The 25106-nt window shown below is 37.4% G+C and overlaps 1 protein-coding gene and 1 pseudogene across 2 annotated transcripts in view; both read right to left on the reverse strand.

Annotated features, from left to right (window-relative positions):
• Positions 1-1482: 1482 nt before the first annotated feature.
• CBFB (core-binding factor subunit beta) overlaps positions 1483-25106 on the reverse strand; it is a 48069-nt gene continuing 24445 nt past the window's right edge. The window contains exons 5-6 of one of the 2 annotated variants that reach the window (XM_020884926.2): positions 14919-15014; positions 1483-3747 (exon numbers count right to left, since the gene is read on the reverse strand). In XM_020884926.2, the coding sequence (XP_020740585.1) occupies positions 3679-3747; positions 14919-15014 (165 nt within the window). In that variant the 3' untranslated portion in view covers positions 1483-3678. Of the gene's footprint in view, positions 3748-14887; positions 15015-25106 lie in introns of both variants that reach the window. The other variant, XM_020884927.2, reaches the window with a different exon arrangement.
• Positions 15775-25100, reverse strand: LOC110131941 (protein-serine O-palmitoleoyltransferase porcupine pseudogene; annotated as a pseudogene).

Consider the following 25106-nt stretch of genomic DNA (forward strand, 5'->3'; position numbering starts at 1 on the left):
AAATGTTTTCGAGTTATCTTACACTTAAACGAAACAAACTGCCACTTTCACCAATGATTCTACTCTACAAATTGTAATTTTCTACTTGAATATTTTTGAAATGCCATGTACATATATGTGATGGTGATGCAGAAAAGGGACTGATGCTATCCAGGAGAATCATGCCTTGAAATATGCCTGCAAATAACTGCAGTCTTAAAGAATATTTGCGACATCAAAACACCTACGTTGTCTTGTAAATACTTATACACTCATGTGGCAAAATGACTGTGGTGGTTTTAAAAACATGTTCACAGACTCTGACAACCCACCCTTCATGAGATGAAGCTCAGTACTTCTCCCTTCCAGTGTGGGCCTGACCCAGTTACTTAACATACAGAGTATGGCAGCCCCAAATGAGGTTATTAAGATGTGGCTTTCATCTTAGATCACTCTCTGGGAAAGCCAGCTACCAAGTCATGAGCTGCCCTATAGAGACACCCATGTGCCAAGGAAGGAGGTCTCCATCCCCAACACCGTGAAAGGTCATTCATTCAATGACTACGAGTGGGCTTGGGAGGATCTTTCAGCCACAGGTGTCTTATATAGCCCAGGATGCCAATCTGACTTCAGGAGAGGCCTTGGATCAGACCACTGGACTTAGCTGCTTCTCGGTTTCTGACCCACAGGAACTGAGATGGTGTTTATTGTCAGCTGCTAAGTTTTGGGGCAATGTGTTATGCACCAATGGATAATTCACAATAGCTTCTTATAGCTTGAAAAATCTCCCCAGTGCCAAATGAGGCATAAATCAAGTAAGGCATTTCTTTTCCCAGGTAACCCCAAACTAACATATACAAATACCTGCTTCTAGAGGTAATTACTGAAACTGTGATGCTATGGCTCAAATAATTTTTGAAATTAACTCACAGTATGACTCTAACTCTTTGAAATTTTGCTTCATGGTGTCAATTCAGCATTAAAGGTATTTGTTATTTGCAGTAAGTCTGGTGGTGAATAATTATTTTCTTATGATCACGCTTAAGGTATGCTTCTAAAGTAAGTGGTTTAATTTTCTGGTGTAGGAAAATGCCAAGAAAAGTCCTAAGAATGTCTGATATGACACCAGCACAGTCAAACTGAAAGTATATTCCTAAAATGAACAGTTTGAAAGATGGAAGTTACTTGGATGTGTACCTTCTGGAATTCTTCCTTCCCTAAACTTGACTACTCTATAGTCATATCTCATAGGCTGGGTAAATCAAGGCCGATTTTTTGAAAACTATAATATACATTGGAAAGTCAGTATTCTTTCTGTTACCTACATTAAAAGTTTTCTTTGGAATTAACAGAAATGACCACTAGATGCCACTGTTGTTTTTTTTTTAAGGGTAAATAGCAGGATGCAAGAACAATTCAGATACAAAATCAATTTTTGTGTCATAATGAACACTGAAACAGAAATTGCTGGATTATTGTTAATGAAGAACCAAGACCCAGAAGTTCACTACACAGAAGTTTATTGTGAAAGTAAATTAAACATACAAACACACAATATGGCTAATGGTGGCAAAAGCAATCTGGTAGCTTAAGGCAAGTTTTAATGGAGATGAATTTAGAAAAGATGATGCAATGATGTCGTTTTGTTTAAATACAGATTATGGAAAAATATCAAATTGCATCAATAACTTAATAAAAGTAGTTTTCAAAGCCTGCACTACTGGAGAAAAAGGGCTCATGATCTTAATGCCAGCATTAAGACAGATGGAAGCAGTACAATGCTAAATGACAAGAACAATCCCGTATTTACAGAAGGATGGTAACATGAACATTTAATAATGTTTGATCTTAGTTACTGGTGGACTGAAAGCCCTTAGCTAGAAGCAATAGAAAAAAATGTGCCATCATCATGTTTTTAAAAAAAACAAAATTTAAGTGCAGAGTCAAAAACCAAGGAGCTCTGTGATAAAGTAACCTTAAAACAGCACTGGAAGGATCATTTAAAAGGCGATTCCCTCAAGGGAAATTAGGGCACTGAGTGTGTAAACATGTGAGCTGCACAATATCAAAATCCAACCAATTCATTCATAGTACTTAGTTACACAAGATCAGCATGGTCTTTTATGATGCACATTGTTTATAATGATTTAAACACACTCCTTACCATGCATGACTTCAAATATATAACACATACTTTTATTCTGAGATACAGGATATGTTTATGAATTATAAGACCTATATACATTGAAAGTCACACCTCCCTCATCAGTCAAGTGTATATATGTTTTAAATGCAATGACCTTATTCAGACTTCAGTTCATTTTCTGAATTGACCATGTCAGTTTTTTCAAACTCTTTATAATAATGCCATTCTATTATGATAAAATACATTTTTGCAAAAATTCAGAAATGCAGTAACATTTAAATGAATGTAACCATGAAAAATAATTGTAAGGAGATGCCAAATGACTTATGTTTTTTTCCAGTTTGTATTAAAAAAAAAAAGCTGCAATCAATTTGACAATGAGCCTATTTTAAAAATATTCTTATACTAATTCATCTCAAAAGGTTCTATTAATAGTCCTTTTGGAAAATACCATATATATATAACCTGTGAATTTTTCTCCAGAATAATTAATGGAAGAAAATGTACCCTCTGCATAGATGTACATTTTCTAAGACTAATCTTTCATCACTCAGCATTGTTTTTTTACAAAAGCATGCATTATAAAATACACATAAAAGCAGCTATCTTAAACATGATTTTAATACAATATTACCTTTGTAGCTGATTCATCACTGTCTCCAGTTTAATATGCTGTTACATACATGAAGAAGCTCCAGTATCCCTTTTCTTATTGACTTAAAAAAAAAAAATCCCTGAATAAAACAGAAGCCAGCCTGTGACTTCTTTAGGCATTTCAGTAGAATACTGAGAATATCTCCATACAAACTCATGATTATAGAACAGAATCTAAAACGATCTGGGGCAGACTAGAGTTAATACCAATTAAAATTTTTTTTGCTTTATTAAAAAGGAAAGAAAAGGAGCTGATTATCAACATTTAAAAGGATACTGCAACTTTAACAACTGTAAACTTTTTGTTAGAAGGCATGGCAGACAGCTCTATGCTACAAGGTTTTTAGCTTGTAAATAATGCAAACCATCAGCAGTTTTAAAATGCCATAAACTATAAAAACACAAAAGGAAACAGGGGAAACAAAACAAAAAGCCAAGAATGTTTATCTAAAATGAAGCTGTATAACCAACACATCTAAAACTGAAAAAAACCAAACAACAACAACAAAAAAACTAGAGCAACTGATTAGGGGGAAAAAACCCTCTGGTAAAAATTTTAGTTTCTTGACTTTTAAAAAATGACATGAACTTTTAAATTAAAATGAAGGGAAAACAAAGTTTTACAAGTGGATAGTTTCAACTCACTAAAATAATGCCAACAAGGTAAGCTTGCATAGAAAAAAATTTCAAATTATTACTGGCTACATGCATACAAAATTAGAAATGCAGGTATTATAGTGCAAAACCATGGCAGTTTGTGATGTCTTGTTACTGCCTAAGGTTGAGAAATAAACCGTAGTACCTCCAGTTATCACAGTTTCTGGTCTTTTAATTAATTATTTCTGCAGACTAGAAACAATGAATATGTAAAGATGGGGTCACATCTTTTGTGCCACCAATTAGCGAAGTTTGAGGTCATCACCACCACCTAAACTGGAACCAGGACTAGGGTCTTGTTGTCTTCTTGCCTGCAATGACAAAATTATAATTCAGGGTGAAAATGTGTTTTGAAAATCAAAGTGCTAATAAATATAAAATACAGTAGCACATATAAGGAAAGTTTGCAACTAATGAATTTTCAGCCAGTATCTCCACATGTTAAGAGGAAAAAGAACAATACAGATTATGTATGAAATATTTTGCTATAGTTTCCTTAAAAACCAAGAATAAAAATCTCATTATATGCAAAAGAGCATTATCAAAATATATACTGTGGATAAAAGAGAAACAAATCCTGCATTTATAGTTTTGGGACTAAAGGGTTTAACTTGAACACACCATCCAAACATCTTAGAAGCAAACTTTCCCATTTTCTCTTTTAATACCAGCAAACATTTTACATACTACTATATAAAATAGATAAACAACAAGGACCTACTGTATAGCATAGGGAACTATGCTCAATATTTTGCAATAACCTATAAGGGAAAAGACTATATACATATCTGAATCATTGTGCTGTATACCTGAAACTAATATAACACTGTAAATTAACTATTCTTCAATTAAATATACATATAAGTAAAATCATTTTTTAAAAAGCTGAGCATCCATTGAGCACTAACTATATGCTGGGCACTGTTCTAGGCAATTCACGTGAATTAATTAACTGAATTAATTTAATCCCTGCCAACCACCTATAACACAGGTGCTATTTATCCATTTTATGGATAAAAAATCTGAGTCATAATAAGTATATGGCTTATTAATCATATAACAAAAATATAGTAGCGAATTTCATCTCTCACTGTATTCTCTCTCTCTGCCATCTGGGTTTTAACCAGAAATCTCTTTGCCAAGAAATAAAATTGAGAATTACTATGGATAAAGTATTGTCTCAAAAAAATATGATATGAGAGTCCTTGGTGCACTTGTTTATACCCGGAAGTATCTTTATAACAATACTAAGCAACTAAAAGGCTTGACAATTATAAACATTGAGGATTTCAAGTTTCACTTTAGAATAAACATTTCTATTTAAACTATGGGAAATAATAGAGAACATCTAAGAATGAACATATTGTACATGACACTCTGCTAATATACAGTTTTTTAAAATTTATTTTTAATTGAAGGATAATTGTTTTACAGTATTGTGTTGGTTTCTACCAAACATCAACATGAAATATACAGTTTTAATATAAGGGCCCCCACTTGATCCACACATAATATTTACTTTCAGTTTCTCACAAATTCCAGTGCATCTTTCTTCCATAAGTGTTCTTTAGTAACTACAAATGTCAGTCAAGCACAAACATCTGTTTATAGAACCTAGTTTCTTCAGCAACAGTTTTCCTATGCTAGAGGCTACTCCATTTTACCAGCTGTTTAAGCAAAAAAACCCTCAACATGTCTTTCTCTCACATCCAACAGCAAATTCTGGTAGTTCCACATTTCAATAAATCCTGAATCTGACACTTTCCTACCACTCTCACCCTAGTCCAAGCCACCATCATCTTTCATACATGCCAGCAACCAAACCAGGACTGACTGCAATTAACCTGTGCCATCTTTAGCTAAATGGAATTATGTATTATTGTTACCAACTGATTGTCCACTATCTGTCAGTTTTAGGAAACAATCAAAAATTCAATGTTCTGATTTCAATTATTAAGATCTAAAACAGCTGTTAGGGAATGAACATCCTTGACCTTCAGTGAAACATCTCAACAAGTCACACCTGTGCTGTAAAATCATGTTTAGTCGGAAGCTCCAGTTTTATCATCATTTTTCAAGAAGATTATGCTGTTTAGACAGAAATGACCTTGCCTTATTCACTTTCAAACAAATGCAAACCCAACACTAATTTCTGTGGTCTTTCTTATAAACTGTGATGTATTCCTCTAGCAAACCTTAACTATTTTTACACGCTGACTACATCTTGGCACATTCCTTTCGATTAACTAGTCAGGTTAATGTTATGCTACATGGGTACAGACTGAAAGAGCGATGGAATGCACATGCATCAGAAAAACAAGTTATGTTCTCTACAGAATCAATGCTAAATGTAGTGTAAGAACAGATCAATTCTGCAAAATCAAGAGATGGTAATATAAGCATCTGGTTTCAGTCAATGAAGGTTAGAAAGGGGCTGAGCAATGAAGAAACACTGAGAAAAATCAATCCTAATTATATATTTATAAATTACTACTAACCTACCAGTAATACTTTGTGAAAAAGGTATTTCAGCTTTTGTCTTGTAATAAGAGTAATTTTCAAATTATTTTAATAATGGGGATGAGGTGGATGAACCTAGAACCTATTATACAGAGTGAAGTGAGTCAGAAAGAAAGATAAATATCATATTCTAATGCATATATATGGAATCTAGAAAAATGGTACCAAAGAATTTATTTACAGGGCAGCAATGGAGAAACAGACATAGAGAACAGACTTATGGACATGGGGAGATGGGAGGAGAGGGTGAGATGTATGGAAAGGGTAAAATGGAAAGTTACATTACCGTATGTAAAATAGCCAATGGGAATTTCCTGCATGGCTCAGGAAACTCAAACAGGGGCTCTGCATCAATCTACAGGGGTGGGGTGGGGCAGGAGATGTGAGGAAGTTTCAAAAGGGAGGGGATATATGTGTATCTATGGGTGATTCATGTTGAGGTTTGACAGAAAACAGCAAAATTCTGTAAAGCAATTATCCTCCAATAAAAAATAAATTTTAAAAAAATTCAGTGAAGTAAAAGAAAAAACAATTATTTTAATAATGGGATGACTCCAAATGAGTGACAAAAACAGTCATCAGCAGCTACAGTCCTCCCTACTAGTCAGGGCTGTGCAGAGGTTGCTATGGGTTTATTTGTTAAAAATATTTTTTTTGTAAAAGCATGGAAAGTTGTTTTGCCTTCTGTTTTTAATTTCTATTTACACTGTAAAGAAGGAATGAGGAAGATGTAAAAGAAGACACTATGATGGAGAACCAAAAACTGAAAAAAAGAAAAGGAAGTCTGACAGTATGAATGAGAGCAGAAGGGAGAACAAGAGAGCAGGGAGACTGGGAGGAAATTTAATGCTAGAAAGGAAGATGTATGCACTGTCATATGAAGGAGACAAATACAGACACATTTATGTCCAATGAAATAGATTCCACACGTCTGGAATTTAACAGCTGGATACACTGCCTTGAAAAGCAGTGCTTTAAACTGTGGCAGTTTTCTAATGAAGGCTGGGTATTTTAGAAGGAATTCTATGAGTACCAAACTAGACGAGATGATGGCAAAGAAACTCTGAACCTGATTATTTTAAAAGTATAAAGCCTGTAATTTCTAGTTTCTTTCTCCCCAGTCAATCCAGATAGGCCCTTGATTTTAGCTTTTTATTAACAATATTTCAGAATAGGGTTTTAATATAAAGCAGACACCCATGAGCCTATTCAAAATACAAATCTGTTTCTAGTTGTTATAAAGAATTAATCTAGACATTTTACTATAGACCCCTCACCACCAGTTGCTCTTGTTTTCTTTATCACCCAGAAACATGGCAAATCCAGTTTCTAGATGGCAGTCATGGGATGTGCTCAAAATGAACACACAAAGACATGCACCAGATGCTGGAGCTTTCTCCGCTGGTTAGAGCCGTGCAGAAGTAGCCAAGAGCAGGGATACCCAAGTGAAAATGAATAAAACCTGGCTGATTTCCTTTATTACCAAGATTATCAAACTGCAGAAAACTCTTCATGAGAAAATGCCCTAATAATTAAAAATAGATCCAAATTTATCAAGTGTATACTACACCAAGATAATGTGCAAATCACTTTATGTTTGACACTTGGCTAAAGGCTGGAACACAGCATGACAGAAGTTAGAGCAGCACTGTACTCTACAGAGCTCTAGCTCAACTCTTACACATGACAGACCTGAGACCAAGAATGCTACATGATTCCCCCAAGGTTTCACAGTTAGCTGTGAACGCTAAGGAAAATGAACCTTTACCTTACAATTAGTATTAATGTCAGCCTCCTAAGTAACTGTTATTTCTCCTGACTGCTAAGGCGAGACACAAAGCAGAAATTTTAAGTCCTAATACAACAGAAAGAAATGCACTTTCTCCAAACTCATAAAAAAGGTAAAAACAAGGTCAGAAGACAATCATTAGTAGACTTCAAGAGCTGGTCTACTAGGCACATCAAAAAAAAATACAGTTTTTATAAAGTATACTTCAGGAAAACTTTAAAATGGCATTTAAAAAATAAAAGAGATAGTGGAAATAACTGACATTTCTGGGCTTGGATGGGGCATTCTACACTTTAGTAATGTGAGCTTATATAAGCTTCTTGCCCTCTTTCAGCCTCAGCTCCGCAAAAGGGAGATGCATTTAAGACTCAGATGTAAAACCAATACCGCAGTATATACTGCCCGGCACATACTAAGCACTCATGCTGTTGTTATCACTACAAGCTGCTTATAACTTCCCGATTTATCTATATGAACTTTCCAAATCTTAAAAAAAAATCTGCACCCTGTAGATGAGTTATTTTTATGAATTAAAATTAAGTTAAAATTAAAAGAATTTTAGTAAAATCTACCTCTCCTATGATATATACCAAACAAGGCCCTTTCCCTCTGTGTGGGAGAAGGCAGACCTAGCACCCTTGCTCTCCCTCACTAACCCTCTTCCGATGCTGACTCTTAGTCTGAGTTCATATTCCTAGCTCACCTTCATCTACTGTCCAAAATACACCCCAGGAAGGTCCAGTATAGACAGATTTTTATGTTAATTTGTCCTTACATAAAAATAAGTATTTACAGAGTTAAGTGATGTGAAAACTGAAGTCTGTGGGAATTTAAAATAAATAAGAGGCTGTTTTTTCTTGGACCACACAGAATCGAAGGCTCCAAAAACATACAAAACATAAATATAAAAACCACAGTCTTTCGCCTGTTTTTATTTCCAAATAGTTTCCACATAAAATTCCCATATGATTTGCTGAACTGTACTAAAACTGACTATAGTAGAATAAGCAATAATTGTTTACCCATTCTGACATTAAAGACAATAATTTATTTGCTAACGCTTTATAACCTAAACAAATGAAAAGTTTCTAGATAATGACAGAGAAAGTCTCTTTAAGCACCCTGTCACCCTGCAGCTGAATTAGGAGCCAACAGTACTATATCACAGTTTTAGGTTAAGAGGCCAATCAAGCTGAACGCAGTCTCTGCACACACTGAGAGTGTGTGGGAGCTGCTACAGAACAGATGACAGAAGTATCCTTCCAACTTATTTGTGATCAAAGCACCCAGCCTCTATGTTATGAAATTATTAACTTCAATCTTCTTTCACAAAATCCCAAAGTAAGGCAATGAAATTACAGTTATAGAGATGTGTAACATAAAAGACTGCCATGCATAGCATGTCAATATTTTCAATTCGTGGAAAGAATCTCAGGTAAAGAGGCACGGGGTTACTTCTATGAGGCAACAGACATCAATGGGCAGGCAGTTTACAGAATAAATGTCTTTGATTACTTTTTCTATTTTAAAGTCTACTTTTTTTAATTAAAAAAGTATTTTTTATCTTCTGTATTTAAGAGTGTACAAATTATAAATATATGATTGATGCATTTTCACAAAGTAAACACACCCATGTAGTCCTCAGATCAAGAAATATCACTAAATACAGGAAGTTTGTATCCTCTCCTTGTCACTACTCAAGCCCAAGAGAAGCCAGAAAAGCACACAATTGTTTACTATTGTTAAAAAAAAACAAAGAAAGAAAGAAACAGCACAGGATACAAAATAGTTTGGTAACATATCTTTGACTTTCACAGTCTATAAAGTTAGGATATGCCTGCCACTCCAGATACACTGTGAGCTAAGATGCACAGAAAGAGGGGATGAATAAAAAAATCTATGAACAATAAATGCTGGAGAGGATATGGAGAAAAGGGACTCCTCTTGCGCTGTTGGTGGGACTGTAAATTGATATAGCCACTGTGGAGAACAGTATGGAGATTTCTTTAAAAACTAGGAATAAAAATAACATATGACCCAGCAATCCCACTACTGGGCATAAACCCTGAGAAAACCACAATTCTAGAAAACACATGTACCCTAACGTTCACTGCAGCACTATTTTACAATAGCCAGGACTTGGAAGCAACCTAGATGTTCATCAACAGATGAATGGTTAAAAAAGCTGTGGTACATATATACAGTGGAATATTACTCAGCCATAAAATGGAATGAACTTGAGTCAGTTCAAGTGAGGTGGATGAACCTAGAGCCTGTTATACAGACTGAAGTATGTCAGAAAAAGAAAAATATCATATGTTAATGCATATACATGGAATTTAGAAAAATGGTATTGATGAACCTATCTGTATGGCAGCAAGAGAGACGGAGAAATAGACAATAGACTTGTGGACACAGTGGGGGAAGGAAAGGGTGGGACAGACAGAGAGCAGCACTGAAATATACACATGACCGTATGTAAGACAGACAGCCAGTGGGGATCTGCTGCATGATGCGGGGAGTTCAGTCCGGTGCTCTGTGACCACCTAGAGTGGGATGGGGTGGGAGGTGGGAGGGAAGTTAAACAGGGAGGGGACATATGTGTATCTATGGCTGATTCATGTTGATGCATGGCAGAAACCAACAAAACATTGTAAAGCAATTATCTTCCAATTAAAAATAAATAAACAAAAATGAAAGACAGGGTGAAGAAACTAGCTTCCAATGGGTTCCATTTTAAGTGGCAGATACTGAGTTAGGCAGTATCCTGGGAGGTACAGTGTTAGCTCTATTTTACAGATGAGGGTCAAGAATTTAAGCAACTTTCCCAATGTCACATAGCAACAAGTAGAAGAGCTAGGATTCAAAACCAGGGCAGTCTATTAGAAGCCTTATCCTCATCTACTACCTGAAAGGTTTTCAAGTTACATTCTGCCAGTTACTGGGTTCCCTGAAAATATCCCAGGGACTCTAGCGGGAGAACAGAATACTCCCTCCCGCTGCTTCACCCAGAGCAGTGCCCCCTTTAGCTGTTTTATATATTAAAGTTCTATGTAAAATTTCAAATGAAGACAGAAGTTCACATTAAAAAAAAAAAGTTTGAAAATCTTCTGTTTTCATCGTTCTGTGTTAACACAACCAACAAACATTCTCTTAACAGGTAATAGATGCACATGATGCAAAATTCAAAAGGTATAAAAAGTAATCACTCCAAAAAAAAAAAAAAAAAGTAATCACTCCAGCAGTTTTAAAACTGATTTCAGGTTAAAAGACACTGGGGAAAACCAAAACCACTTGGAGTTCTGCTTCCTTCTGTCAGTAACCTTAATCGGCTACATATACTAAATGCTCATGAGCCCCACTGTTACAAGTTTAGCAAGCCAGAGCTAGGGGCCTCAGAGGTTATCTAAACAGGGGCAGGACATCCCCAAGCCTCTGTGCTGCCAGGATCTTAAGCCTCCAAGGCCCACTTACTGGGTTACTGCCACCCACGACTTTACTGCTGCTCCTTGGCCCTTGTCTCCAGTCAGGCGTCAGGACCACCCACTAGAATCATTATTATTCTTTTCTTCCTCAGTTTTTTCTTTTCCAGGCAAAATGGTTTCTGACCTCTTCTGGGAGATTTTATTTTTCAACTTAATCATCTTTGTGGGTGATGTGCAAATTCATTTCCCAGTGCTAGGCTGTATTGGTGGAAAACGTCTGCTTAGGAAACTGGTTTAAGTCTTCACTCTTCCCTTTATTAACCAACTATGTGAAAGACAGAAAATCAATTTTTCTGAGTCTCAGTTTCTTGAAATGGAGATAAGAACTTTATCCAGATGAGTGTAAAAAACCCATTTTTCATAAAATTATTACTTTTTAGAAAACAAAATTAAAAACAAAAAGAATGTTTGATTATATTTTTTAAGATCCTTTTACAGATATCTGAATTACAGGGGTGGGGAGTGGGGCGGGGAACTACTGTATTTTTCTCCAGTGTTTTCCTTTCAGGAAAGAGGAGGTAAATTACAAAAAATAAGCTGACATCAGGAATCTGTTAGGAATCTTTTTTTCAAGGGAAGAAAAATACACATTTACAAAGTGCCAAAATACATGCATACCCAAAACTCCCCTAAGAGACTGCCAGTGCGAGCTCTGGAGTCAGACTCCAGCCCAATTTTCTAGATGACAGTTCTCTACAAGAACTGACTTCTTACATAGCTGCCATAAGGGACTACAGGATCTTCAATCATTGATGGAAACCAAGCCATTTTCTCTACGCTCTAGGTCATAATGCAGGGAAAGTGCCCCAATACACTTTATAGAGAACAAAAAGGATGTTCTTGTTAGCCAGATAATTCAATTAACTGGAACCAGCACTGTGGTAGAGCTTTTAGTACTAAGAAGTACTTTAGAGCTATTATTTACTGAGAGCACACACACACCAAGTGCCTGATAAGCATTTTCCCATTTTATTCTCACAATTTCCCTGACAAAACAGACTTGAGAGAGGTTGGCAACTGATGACCAGGAATCTTAACGAGCCCTGACTACAAAGCCCATGTGCTCAATCACTGACATAAAACTCACTGGAAACTATCTGAGAAAGAAATTATTTGACATCTTTAGCAACAAAAATATCACTGTATTTTTGTTCATATACACACACACACATATATATTCTCACACCAACATGTTTTTCTTTAAGAAACATTATTTATAAGAACAGTCAAACCAACATTTTAGAGAAGACAATTCTTAGCCTCAAATAATCTAAAATTTTATGTAAAGCAAATCACATACAAAAACACTTTCTAATTAACTGTTCCAACAGCTGTCAAGTTGTTATTCTTCAGATATAATGTAGCTGGGCAGCACTATTTATAAAATGATTCTGATGTTCATTTAAAGCTACGTTAGTTTGTTGCAGAAAGACTGACCCATTCTTTGACATTAAGATCTCTTAGTCCTTCACTCCTTCGCACATTGCTCCATCTGTCCAGAATGCTTTCCCCAGGTGATCCTGCTGGCAAGTTCACATTCCTCCTTCAAAACCCTGCAAGTGACTCCCCCAGGCAGAGGCAGATGTGAGCGCCCTTCCTCTGTACTGCCACGGCTCAAAACATCAGGGGCCCCATTTCACTGGGGATCATACTACAGTGGAGGGCAGACAAGTTTTTAATTGTTCTAACATACTGTTCAATAAGAACAGTAATAGAAATAAGAAGAGCTCTGGAAACTACAAAGTAGAAGGGCTAATTATGATTAAGAAAATCAGAGAAGGGACTGACAGATAACACTTAAGCTGGACCTTGAATACGCAGAAGAGTAAATTCTCAGTCAAGGAACAAACAGCATGAGCAAAAAGGTTCAGATAACAAATGCTTATTATACTTGAGATAACAAATGCATATTATACATTGAAAACTTCTTACTATTACAGAAATGAGTGTCCTCAAAGAAAATGCCATGGAAAGGTTGATTACAAGAATTGTAAAAGCTTCAGAGAAAAAAATATACTGCATTACATCCCTCCTGTCTCTTCCCCTGGCTAGAAAGTATTTTTGAGGTCATCATCAGTCGCTATCAGCCAATTAAATCAATTTACTCACTGACAAAGGGAAATATCAACCATTAAATGATAATTGTTTCATACACTAAGCACTAAGTAGACTTGATTTTTTAATTTGTTATATATATATATAGCCATGCTACATGGCTTGCGAGATCTTATAGTTCCCCAATCAGGGATTGAACCTGGGCCCTTGGCAGTGAAAGCACAGAGTCCTAACAACTAGACCACTAGGGAATTCCCTTAGAAAATATTTTAACAAACATATATATGAAGTAATGCCAATAATGTCAGCTGACACCCAGTCAGTGCCACATTCTGTAAAGGTGCTTTCACATGTATTAATATTTACTCATTTAATCTTTATGATGAACGTATGAGATAGGCATAATTATAGATGAGAAACTCAGTCCCAGAAAGGTGAAACATGTTATCAGAGGTGACAAAGTGGCAGTCAGATTCAGAGCTTGCTATCTGGCTCCAGGGTCTGGGATCTTAACCACTGTCTTTGTGTATACACACACACAGAGACACAGACACAGACACTTATGCTCATTTAAATAGTGTACATATAATTTTGTGCATGGAAAAACAACAAATTTTCTCTATCATATAACACTGACCTAAAAAATGTTTTTAACATGGAAAAATATATGTAAATAACATAAAAATTACATCTTATCTAAGCACACAGTTCAGTAGTATTTAAGTAAGCACATTCACACTTTTGTTCAACCAGTTTTCAGAACACTTTCTAATGCCTGGAAATTACTGTATTTAGTTGATAGTCATACTGAATTTAAGTCCTGGACAAGACTAAATGTGAGTGTTGAGGACTGAAGCAGACATGGGTAATAAAACTGTAAACTGACACAAGGAAGTGTGGTCACTTCAGATCACCACAAATACTGAGGCAACAACTACTTCTGAGTGGAAAGATAAGGTCATAATTAAATGCACACATGGAGGTGGGACTACCTGGGTAAATATCACATTAAAAAAAAAATCTAGACGGTTATAAAGTGTTAGCCTTCCAATAATAAAGCTACTTTTTTTTTTTTTTTTGGTGTAGATTTGGTGTCTATTTCACTTTATCACAAAAAGACTTAAATAAAAATAGTCTAAGTTAATTTCATTCTTTGGAGTAGTTTGAAAGTATTCAATTCTCCACTAGTAAAGAGACTATACAGATGACTGAAAATTAAATGCTACAATATCAAGACAAAATATTTACAGAAAAGTAGAAAATAATGTTTTTCCCAAACATTTTAATAATGTTCTAAAAACACATGTTCTATAATAACATAAGATAGTTTTTACACAAAAATATGAAAGATATTTAAGAAAAAAGAAGATATTTAGATCAATGAATAGAAAATATACCTTACAGTAAATAATTTTTAGGAAGACCAATAAATGAGGAATTCATGTACAACCTTAAGACTAAAGTTTTGTTTTAGCAATTATATTTAATAAACATGGAAGTCACAGAGCACCACTTTTTAAAAATGAAAGACATCAAACTACTTAAAAACATTATGCACAAACATCACAAATAGAGCCTGAGAGTTTGGGGGAAAGTACTAACCAGTTACTGCCAGCAGCTGTGAAACTCTCACCTCCATTTCCTCCCGATGAGACCTGTCTCGGTCTTCAAATTCACGTGTCCTTCTTCGGGCCTCTTCAAAGGCCTGCTGTGCTAAGGCGTCCTCCTGCTGTCATAAGAAGACATGAAATAGGTATTTTAATTTTGACTTGTAATCAAAAAATTAAAATTTGGGGCGGGTGTTGTATTTTTTGAAAGAAAGGAACAACAAAGGATTTCTCAAAACATCAAAGCCATAAAAAAACATTAGAGCAACTTCTCCAAGAAAACCTCAATTATTTTTGTGTGCTAGTATAACACCCTGGAAATCATAATCATGTTCAATCACATTCTAACAAATGAAAATGCTCTTCCCTTTTCCATCCTTACCTCATCCTATTCACCAAAATAAAATCCTAATCAAGTCAATATTTAAGACACAGAAGTATAAGGAAAAAGAAATTAGTAGATACTTCTACAGTGTGGGGATAAGACAGGCCGGATGCTCTAATTATAACACTGAAGCCAGAAATATAGAAGAGAGTATTAACAGAATTGATTGTACAAATGTTAGAAACTTATAGTCAACAAAAAGAAAATTCCAAGGGATATTATCAAGGAAAATTATCTGTAACAAGTAACAAATCTACCTGAATCCTTTCCCAATGGATGAATAAAAATCTGTACATGAAGGAAACCCAGATACCTCAAACTTCTTGTGTCTAAAAGGCAACCAATTTAAACTCACCCTCTATACTTTAGTCTGGATGGTAGCACCACTCACTCTCTGAACTACCTGTGACACTTTACTCTCCTCTTATCTTCACAGACCCAATCAACCACCAAATCCTATCCATGTGACCTCCTGTTTTTTCAATCTTTATAGTCTCTTTTTCATTCATACCAACATTTTGCTAGTTCAGGCTCCTAAGAACTCTCACTAAATTACTGCAATTACTTACTGCTTCCATTCTATCATCCCCCAAGCCATAATACAGCCATCCGAGCATGCCTTCTAAAGCACAACCTGACCATAATAACCCCCAACTTAAAGCTTCCTCACTGTCTACAGCACAGGATGCTCAATGTTTGCAGCCATATACATCTCAACACTAGAACTTTCAATGCAGTTGATGAAACTAAAATATCAACAACAAAACCAAAAAAGTCAATATTCAACTGCCCCAAGTTTCACTGCAGGAATGGGTGGCCAGGTAACAAGCTCTAGCCAATGATACACAAGTGTAAGTCACCTGATAGGGCTTCTAAGAGTCATTTAAGAGACATGTCACCTTTCTTTCTCCCTGGCAACTGATGCAATGACTAGAGACACAGCATCCATCTTGCACACATACTACTGAGGATGTAGCCATACACACTGAGCACACTGCAGCAGAAAAATGAAAGGACCCACAGCCCCCAGTGGTATGTGCTACACCGGGCCTGAACTGCATACCGCTGACATCTTATTCCGTGTGCTACATCCTTTATTTGGCTATGTTAGTAGGGTTGTTCAATACTTGTCATTTTCACTGACTAAACAAAATGAAAAGTGTGAGCAAGTTTCCCCTCTTATGATGCATTTACTAGCTTTGTGACCCAGGGGTATTTCATTTTCTAAGCCTCAGTAAACTCTCATGAAGAATGCACATAGCCGTAATACTTTATGAGATTAAATAACATAAAAAAATTTAATTGCAATACCTGACAACTTTCAATAAATCCTATTCTTTTATAAGCATTTGTGGACAGATAAAATTTATACATGTGACTACACATTACTAATATATACCAACTGTATTCTCAGAATGTAATGTATAAGCCAGAGACACCCTCAAAAGAACACTATTCCCAACTCCTAAGGGTTTTCTCTTAGTTAGGTATCAACTAGGACATGTCTAATGATAACAGGATATCCCTTCTGTTCTGTGTATTCATTCACTTAATTTCATTTATTCCACAAATGTCCAGTGAGTCTTTATGATGCCCAAGTCACTGTGCTGGGTGCCATGTATACAATGAGTAAGAACAAACAATGCTTTCCCTCACAGTTTCTGGTCTAGTAGGGCAGGTGGACAATGAACAAATAATTACAACAATCAATAAATAATTACCAGTTGTGACTGAAAACAGTAGACAAGACTTGAAAGATAAAATGAGAGCATATAATATGAGATGTAGTCTAACTCCCTAAGGAAGTTATTAGCCACTAATGTGTATTTTACCAAGGATCATAGGTTTTTACCTTATTAAAATAAAAAGGAATTATTACTATTATTTGTAGTAAGAAAAAGCCAAGAGAGATTTGGTAGCTCTCTACCTATAATTCCAGCTTCATCTTTTCTAGTAAGATGTGAAATATATGTGCAATGAACAGTGTCTATACTTTAATAACTGGTTAAACTAAAAGACAATCAGCGACCCAACGTTACTTTGATCCTTTCCTGGTGGGAACTTAGATAGCACCTCCCTTTCAAGGATAGTATAAAGAGTACTTGCTGATAAAACTACACACTCGCCCATAAAGTATGCTAAAACAGATATGGACAACCAACACCAGCCAGACTCCGGCAGTCGTGGGAGAGGCTTTCAACACTCTGGTGCCCACCAGCTACCTGCTATACTAGTCTGTTACTCCATAGTCTATACCACAGTCTGCACAAAGCAGTCAGGTGGGGTCATCATAAAGAGTGGTTGGGTGTTCGTGAAACCCACATGGGAAAAAAGTCTAGCAGAGCTCTCATAGAGGATACAAATAGGCTATTCTCAACCATTCTTGCTATGTTGATTTTGTCTTCATTGTACAGCTAAATCTACAATTATATTTTATAGTTTGGTAATACTTACCTTTCTGTGCAATGAATTTAAAAATAGATGTATATATTAAATGAAAAATTAAGAATCAAATTCGTATCCAAGAAAGCTGATGATGAACGCATAATCTGTACAACATAATGACATTTCCTATTCTCTGTGGGGACCAGGATGATTATCACTGATCACATGAAAACCAGAAGAAATAAATCTGCTGAAGAAGCATCAACATATACTTCAAAGGCGATAATTTAGCATGTGCAGCTGCAAACGGTACATTTAACACCACTCTGTAGAATATAACTTTTATTTAAATCAAATGACTCTTCTAAATTTTCACTCACATTCTTGTGCACATACAAAAAGCAAAGTTGTTTCCATGTTGGTTTGGCTGAAAGAAAAACCTTGCAAAAAGCTATAGGATACCAGTTTTACATCAATGTCATCAGGTACTTTAAATAGAAAAATCTACTCATCCCAATAATGGCTAAATTTTTCTAACCTTATTATAAAATCAAAATAGAAGTTTTGGAAAGTCATTATATTGAAGGTAAAACATTTTTCTGACTGCTAAATTAATTTAAAAACTACAACAACGAAGATAAAGCTATTAGTTCTTAAACTGATAATACAAATACAAACGGTGGTACAAACATTTAAACACTGTATAAAGAATAATATTCTTGGTGAATTTTTTAAATGATGAAATAGAAATTTACTAGGAATTAGTTGTGGTACACAAGTAATTCATAATTGTTACCAGAACAATTCTTTCCCAAAGTAGTGAGGAATTCTACCAATCAACTAGACATCAGAATTGCACAAATTACAAATATATCCATGTATTCACAAAGTGGCTGAACTATAAAATCTGTGACAAAGTTGATGCTGAACACAAAAAAATTCACATGACTTTACACAAGCACTTTGGATTTTAAAAATCTGAGCCTTTGAAGAACTTCTCTGAAATCAACCTAGTTCCTAAAATGACATTGATTTTTTTTTCCCATGTGAATGAGTCCTTTTAGCTCTATTTTGTTCAAAACTAGCTGGAAATCTCTGATCCAAGTACTCAATGGTGAAGTGCTACATTTTTCAGTTTTTCCAGCTTTCAAAGAATTGCAGTTATTGAAAATCAAACATAGGAAAACAACACTGAAATTTACCCCTTACACATTACAGAAAATGAAGTGAAAATACAATCAGCAAACATGATTCAATTGTGAGTTTATACAACTGTACTCAGATATATCTTCATTGTGGGAAACTTTCAAAACACTTTATTGAAGTATGTTATACACACAAAATAGTATACATCTTAGGGCTGTGTTGTCCAGTAGCACAGCCTCTAGCCATGTGAGTACTGCATACTGGAAATGTTGCTAATTTGAGTAACTGGAAAACACACTGGGTTTCAAATACTTATTGCCAAAAAAAGGTAAAATGTCTCAATAAATGTTTATATCCTTTATGTTCAAATGATAATATTTTGGATATACTGGGATAAATAAAATGCACAAGTTAGCAATTAGAAAAAACTTTTTAAAATGTGACTTTTTAGAAAAATTTAAATTACATAATATGGCTCACATTTGAATTCTACTGGACAGCACTGTCCTAAAAGATAGTTTTATGAATTTTCAGAAACTGAACCTGCTCTTTAACTAAAAGCCACATGAAGAAACAGAACATTAGCAGCATCTTGGAAGCCTTCTCCTCCATTCCAGTAACTAGCCTCCTCTTCCAAGGATAAATCACTACCGTTCTTTTTAACACCATGTAGTATTAGTTTTACCTATTTTTGTACTTTGATATATAAATGTATTCATACAGCATGTGGTTTTTTTTTTTAATACCCTTAATATATTTGTGAAATTCACTCATTGGTGGGCTAGTTGTAGTTTTTAATTTTCTTTGTATTTCTCTGTGTGAACATGCAATTTACCGATTTGACAGCTTAGTGGGCATTTGGGCAGTTTATACAGTTCCTGGCTATTAACCAATAATGCTGTTACAAACGTCCTAGTATGTGTATCTTGATGATTACACACACACACACACACACATTCATTTCCACTGCATACCAAGCCTCAGAAAAGAATTACTTGATCACACATACACACATGTGCAGCTTTAGTATTTATTGCCAGTTTTCCAAATGTTCTGTCAACTTTATGTAATCAAATAACTGTTTTTCCATATCTTTGCCAATGTTTGTCAAAGATACTCTGAACAAAGGCAAAAAGACAATACCTGTGAAAATATTTCAGCAGAAATACTTACACAATTTAATTTTTTAAAATGGAGTTGTGACTATCCTCTGTTTATCTCTTAGCTTACCAGGTACCTCAGCAACTGTTAGAGAATTTTGTTCTCACATGGCAGAGAGAATAAGCAAGCTAGCTCTCTTCTGTGTTTCTTACCAGGACACTAATCCTGTCACATCAGGACTCCACTCTTCGGACCTCATTTAACCTTAATCAACCCCATAAGGGGGCTTCACTGGTGGCCCAGTGGTAAAAGAATCCACCTGCCAACATGTGAGATGCAGGTTTGATCCCTGGATCAGGAAAATACCCTTGAGAAGGAAATGGGAACCCACTTTATTCTTGGCTGGAAAATCCCAGACAGAGGAGCCTGGAGGGCTACAATCCATGGGGGACACAACTTAGTGACTAAACAACAAGAACATGCCCCATAAATGCCCTATCTCTAAATACAGTCATATTGGAAGCTGAGGCTTCAAAATACTAACTTAGGGGTAACACAAACATGCTGTTCACAATAGCTGGTAAGTGGTGGAGCCAGGAATCATAATTCTATGACCATGAAGCTCCTACTCCTAACTTCTATACTATATTGTCTTTTTACTTTTATTATCTTCCAGAAGATTTGGGATGGTGAACGCTCCAGAGAAGTGCTGATGGTTGGCACCCCTTGCTTTAAAATTTTTATACTATGAAAGACCTATTATTATATTAGTTTTTGATCACAGAATATGACAGTTTATAGCAATAAAACCCAATCTGTGGACCAGGGCAACAAAATCTGGAAAATTCTAAGTATGGAAAATACTGTGGGTTAAACTTAATCACCTTTTACAAAAACAGCCTTCTAAATTGCTAATTATTTACTATTTTTTCTGAAACAATTAAGTATTCCTTATCCCTATGGAAATCAAAGTGGCAGAGATTCTTTCTTAAGAATTTTAACTCTGAATCTGAATTTTTTTACTAGGAAAGTTTAATTTTTTTGATCTCTTAAGGAGACAATTCCTGCATTTCTATATTTGGACAATAACATGGAAAGAGATAACAGAACTAACAAAAAAGAGAGCTCCTTTTTATTCATGCCATCATTTTAACTTCATTAAGTGGATTAATATTAAACAACTGAAAAATTAACATCCACTAATAATCATATACTGACATGTTCTGGCCCCCATAATTACAAAAGTCAGTCAGCTGTTAATCTTACTGTGACTCACTTGCATGTAATGAGGCTTCCCTTTTGCAGGTTTGGCTATGATGTATCTAGGTGTGAATTTCTTTCTGTTTATCCTTAAAGTTCATTAAACTTCTTGGATATGGAGATGAGCATTTTTAATCAATTCAGAAGTTTTCAGCTATTTCTTAAAACACATTTTCTGCTCCTTTCTTTCTCTCCTCTCCATCTGAGACTTTCATTACATGTATGCTGTTCTGTGTGATGGCATCCCACCGTCTCTGATACTGATTGTTTTTCTTTTGCTTTCTGCTTTCTGTTCTTGAGACTGGATAACCTCCGTTAACCTGTGTTCAAATTCACTAATTCTTTTGCCAGCTCCAATCAGTTGAGTTTGTGAATTTTTCATTTCAGTCACTGTACTTTTCAAATTCTAGAATTTCTATTTGATTCCTTTTAAAAATTTAGATCTCTTTATTCCTTTTTTTAAAAAAAAATCTCTTTTGGCTGCACTGCACAGCATGTGAGATCTTAGTTTCCCGACCAGGGATCGAACCCACACCCCCTGCATTGGCAACAGAGAGTCTTAACCACTGGACGAGGGAAGTCTCAAATCTCTTTATTAATCCTCTCTTTGAAGAGTCATTGGCAAAAGGAAGAATTTTTCCTTTAGTTCTTTGAATACATTGAAAAAGAAGCTGCTCTTTTTGTTACTAGGAACCATCATTTGCCACTGAGCTCACTCCAAGTTTCTATTGCTTGCTTTTCCCTGAATAACAGTCACACTTTTGTGCTTATTTTCATGTCTTATAATTTCCTTAAAAACTGGGTATTTTAAATGAAATACTCCAAATTAGTAGCAAATCGAAATTCTGCCTACAGCTTCATGTTGCCTGTTTTCTGTTTGTCCACTTAGTGACTTGCCTAATTTTCTGGAGTCTGTTTCCCCATCAGTGTCCAAACTCTGAGGTCACTGCTTTTTTTGTTGTTGTTGTTCTTGTTTTTATTTTTTGTTGTTGTTCAAGCTTTGCTTTCTAGGGGGCTGTCCCAGGTCAGCATAACTTAGTGGTCAGCCAATGACTGGTCAGAGGTTTTGCTTCAACACCTTGAGCCAGAAGGCTTTGAAATCCTTTGCCATGGGGTCTGTGTGTGACTTGGAGGGATACTTTCAAAGTGTAGGAAGTTTATCAGTCTACTCTGCATTCAGTCAGGGGCCAGTAGCTTTCAAGGGTCCTCTGTCCTCTCCTGAACAGGTGTAGCCTTGTACATGTACACAGCCTTTTGGACCCTAAGAGCTAAGTGTGATATGAATAGTAGGGCTCACTTTAGCTATCTCTTTCCCTAGATTTCCCTGATAAATTTCTGGCCAGTCTGCCATTTTCTTGTTCCCTGCAACATTAGCTTTCCCAGAGTCTCTGTCTGCCACAGAGACTGCTATTGTTTTCGTAACAGCCCTGGGCATGTGTTTTTCCAAGTGCTGCTCTAAATAAAATCAGTTCCCTCTGACAGGACAACAGAGCTGCCAGTCCTCATGGCACGCCCAGGGAACTTGAGGAACCAGAGCTGAGGGAGGAGGTGGGAGCATCTCCTAACGTGCTAGATGATCATCACTGTTTATACTGAAATTCACTAGCTTTGTTCGAATAAATGCCTCTCAATATATGTCCTTTGGTTAATTTCCAGAGACCGTAAATGGGTTTTTGCTTGTTTGTTTACAATTTTGTTAAGTTTAACAATTGCTTTTTTGGAAGGAGAACTTGCCAAGCTCCTCATTCAGCTGTTTCAAAACTGCTGCTCGTACATTTTATTTTAAACTGGGCTCCCTCCCCCCAAAATGTGCCAAAGATTCAGAGCAAATATTAAATAGAACCATCTACTCCACTTTGAAGTGCCCCACTAAGCCCACAGTGGTAATCCGACGCAATTTAAAACCACTGAAGGAAAACTTTCCCCAAACGGACCAAAACCTGGGTCTCAGTCTCTTCAGAATTCCTCAACATTATGAGAACATGAGACTTTCTATGCTTACTCTTAAAAAAAAAATAACTTCCAAATTTACTTGATGATAACAAACTGTATACACAAAGAGACAAGACAGGCAGGAAGGCCCTGGATCTCCTGTTCTCTGTTCTCCAGGCTCTCCCCACCCCTAGGCCGCAACAGGGACCACTCCCTTCCCGTCCTGTGGTGGAAGTGGGGATTGGAAGGTATGGAAATGATGTGTGTGTGTATGAATGTGTGTGTGTGTGTGTGTAGGGGTATGGGGGGCAGTGTGAAGAATGGAGAAGGATCAAAAATTAGAGAGGGCCTTCCCTCATCCCCACCACCCTGAGGAGGGCTCTTGAGGCAGCTGCCTCAGATGTGTCTCAGCCTATTAGACAGTAGAAGATCCAGCATCCAAAAGTGACCCAGTGACTGGCCCAGCTGAGCTCTGACCACTTGTGGACCGTGTATGCCATGCCGTAGCCCTGCTCCTCTGTGGTGTCGTCCACATCAACATCAAACAGGGAGCCCAGGTAGGCCAGGTGGAAGATGGCCAGGGCCCCAAAGAGCAGGTTTAAGGCTCGCACCCCCAGGCCCGAACGATACTGGTGTGAACAGTCTGGCGGGCACCTTCTCGACAAGATGCAGGCACTGAGGATCCGAGCCAGGCACTTTCGGAGGATGTGCTCCACGTAAGTGATAAACGCCAGAGACAGCAGCACCGCAGCCAGGTGGAAGCTAAAGCCGTGCAGGAGGGCACTGGCTGTATAGGTGACCAGCACGGCTGAGAAGGTCCCCAGGTGGAGAGCATTCTTGAAAACATAGTTATTCAGCCAGCAAGACATGGGCAGGTTCCAGCTTGTGACAACTTCCACCATGGACCGGGGCAGCTCCACGTTCAGTGGCTTAGAGACGGTCAGGTCCCATTCCAGGTGATCCTTCTCCTTGGTGAAGCCGGTCCCTGCCAATGTGGCTGTGGCCTCGGATAGAAAGCCCACAAAATAGTTGCTCAAGCGGAAGGAGATGGCACTCTCATAGGCTCGCAGCCACTTGCGAAGGAGGTGGTCACCATCAAGGGGGATGAAGTAAGGGAAGAGATAGGGGCCCACACAGGTGGACAGCACCAGGCACAGAAGGGCCAGTAACAGGCTCTGGGCCACCTTCTGCAGCCACCGGCAGCTCAGTGGGCGGCCTTGGACGGCCTCTAAGTACCTGTGGAAGGATATCCAGGGCCCAAAGATGACGGTGCCCACAAAGCAGAGGTAGCCCATGAACTCCACGGGTGAGGGCACAACGCTCACCTCACCCCGATCCAAGTCAAAGCCCAGAGACACCGCCTTCATGGCCACAATCATCTGGGCCCCTCGCATCCTGTGCCACACCACAGTGTCCACCATGTACGTCTCACCCACGAGCAGGTAGGCGAGGATGGTGACGGAGATGAAGACACCGCGATGGGAGGAATGTCGGCAGAGGAAGAGCGCGAGGTAGCACAGAAGGCTGAGCAGCACGACCCAGACCATGTGCAGCTCGAAGAAGTGGTAGAGGCTGAAGAACCCACCTGCCACAGTACTTGCGTGCTTCAGGTAGGATGGCAATCCGAGCCTCCAGAGGAGGCGGCAGCCAAGACAGATGGCAAGGAGCAGCCAGATCTGGTCAAGGCCCTGCTGGGCAGTAGGCAGGAGACAGTCCTGCAGGAGCTGCTGGAAAAATTCCTGGCGGCTGAAGGTGGCCATTGTGGACCCCCACGGATGGATGAACAGATGACTTGGCAGTAAAGAAGCTACAGTCCAGCGGGCCAGGGACACACCACTGCCACCACTGGGCAGCCTCCCCCACCAGCTGCAAGGCTGGGACCACTGAAGCTCCCAGGGCAGCACCGTATACTTACTCTTAAAGACTGGGTAAAATAGATCTCCAGACAAAGGCAAGATTAGGGATAAATACAGGGACCAGTCGGTAAAGCCCGAAGTCACCCTAC

Source organism: Odocoileus virginianus, chromosome 20 (genome assembly GCF_023699985.2).
Source record: "Odocoileus virginianus isolate 20LAN1187 ecotype Illinois chromosome 20, Ovbor_1.2, whole genome shotgun sequence".
Classification (NCBI taxonomy): Eukaryota; Metazoa; Chordata; class Mammalia; order Artiodactyla; family Cervidae; genus Odocoileus; species Odocoileus virginianus.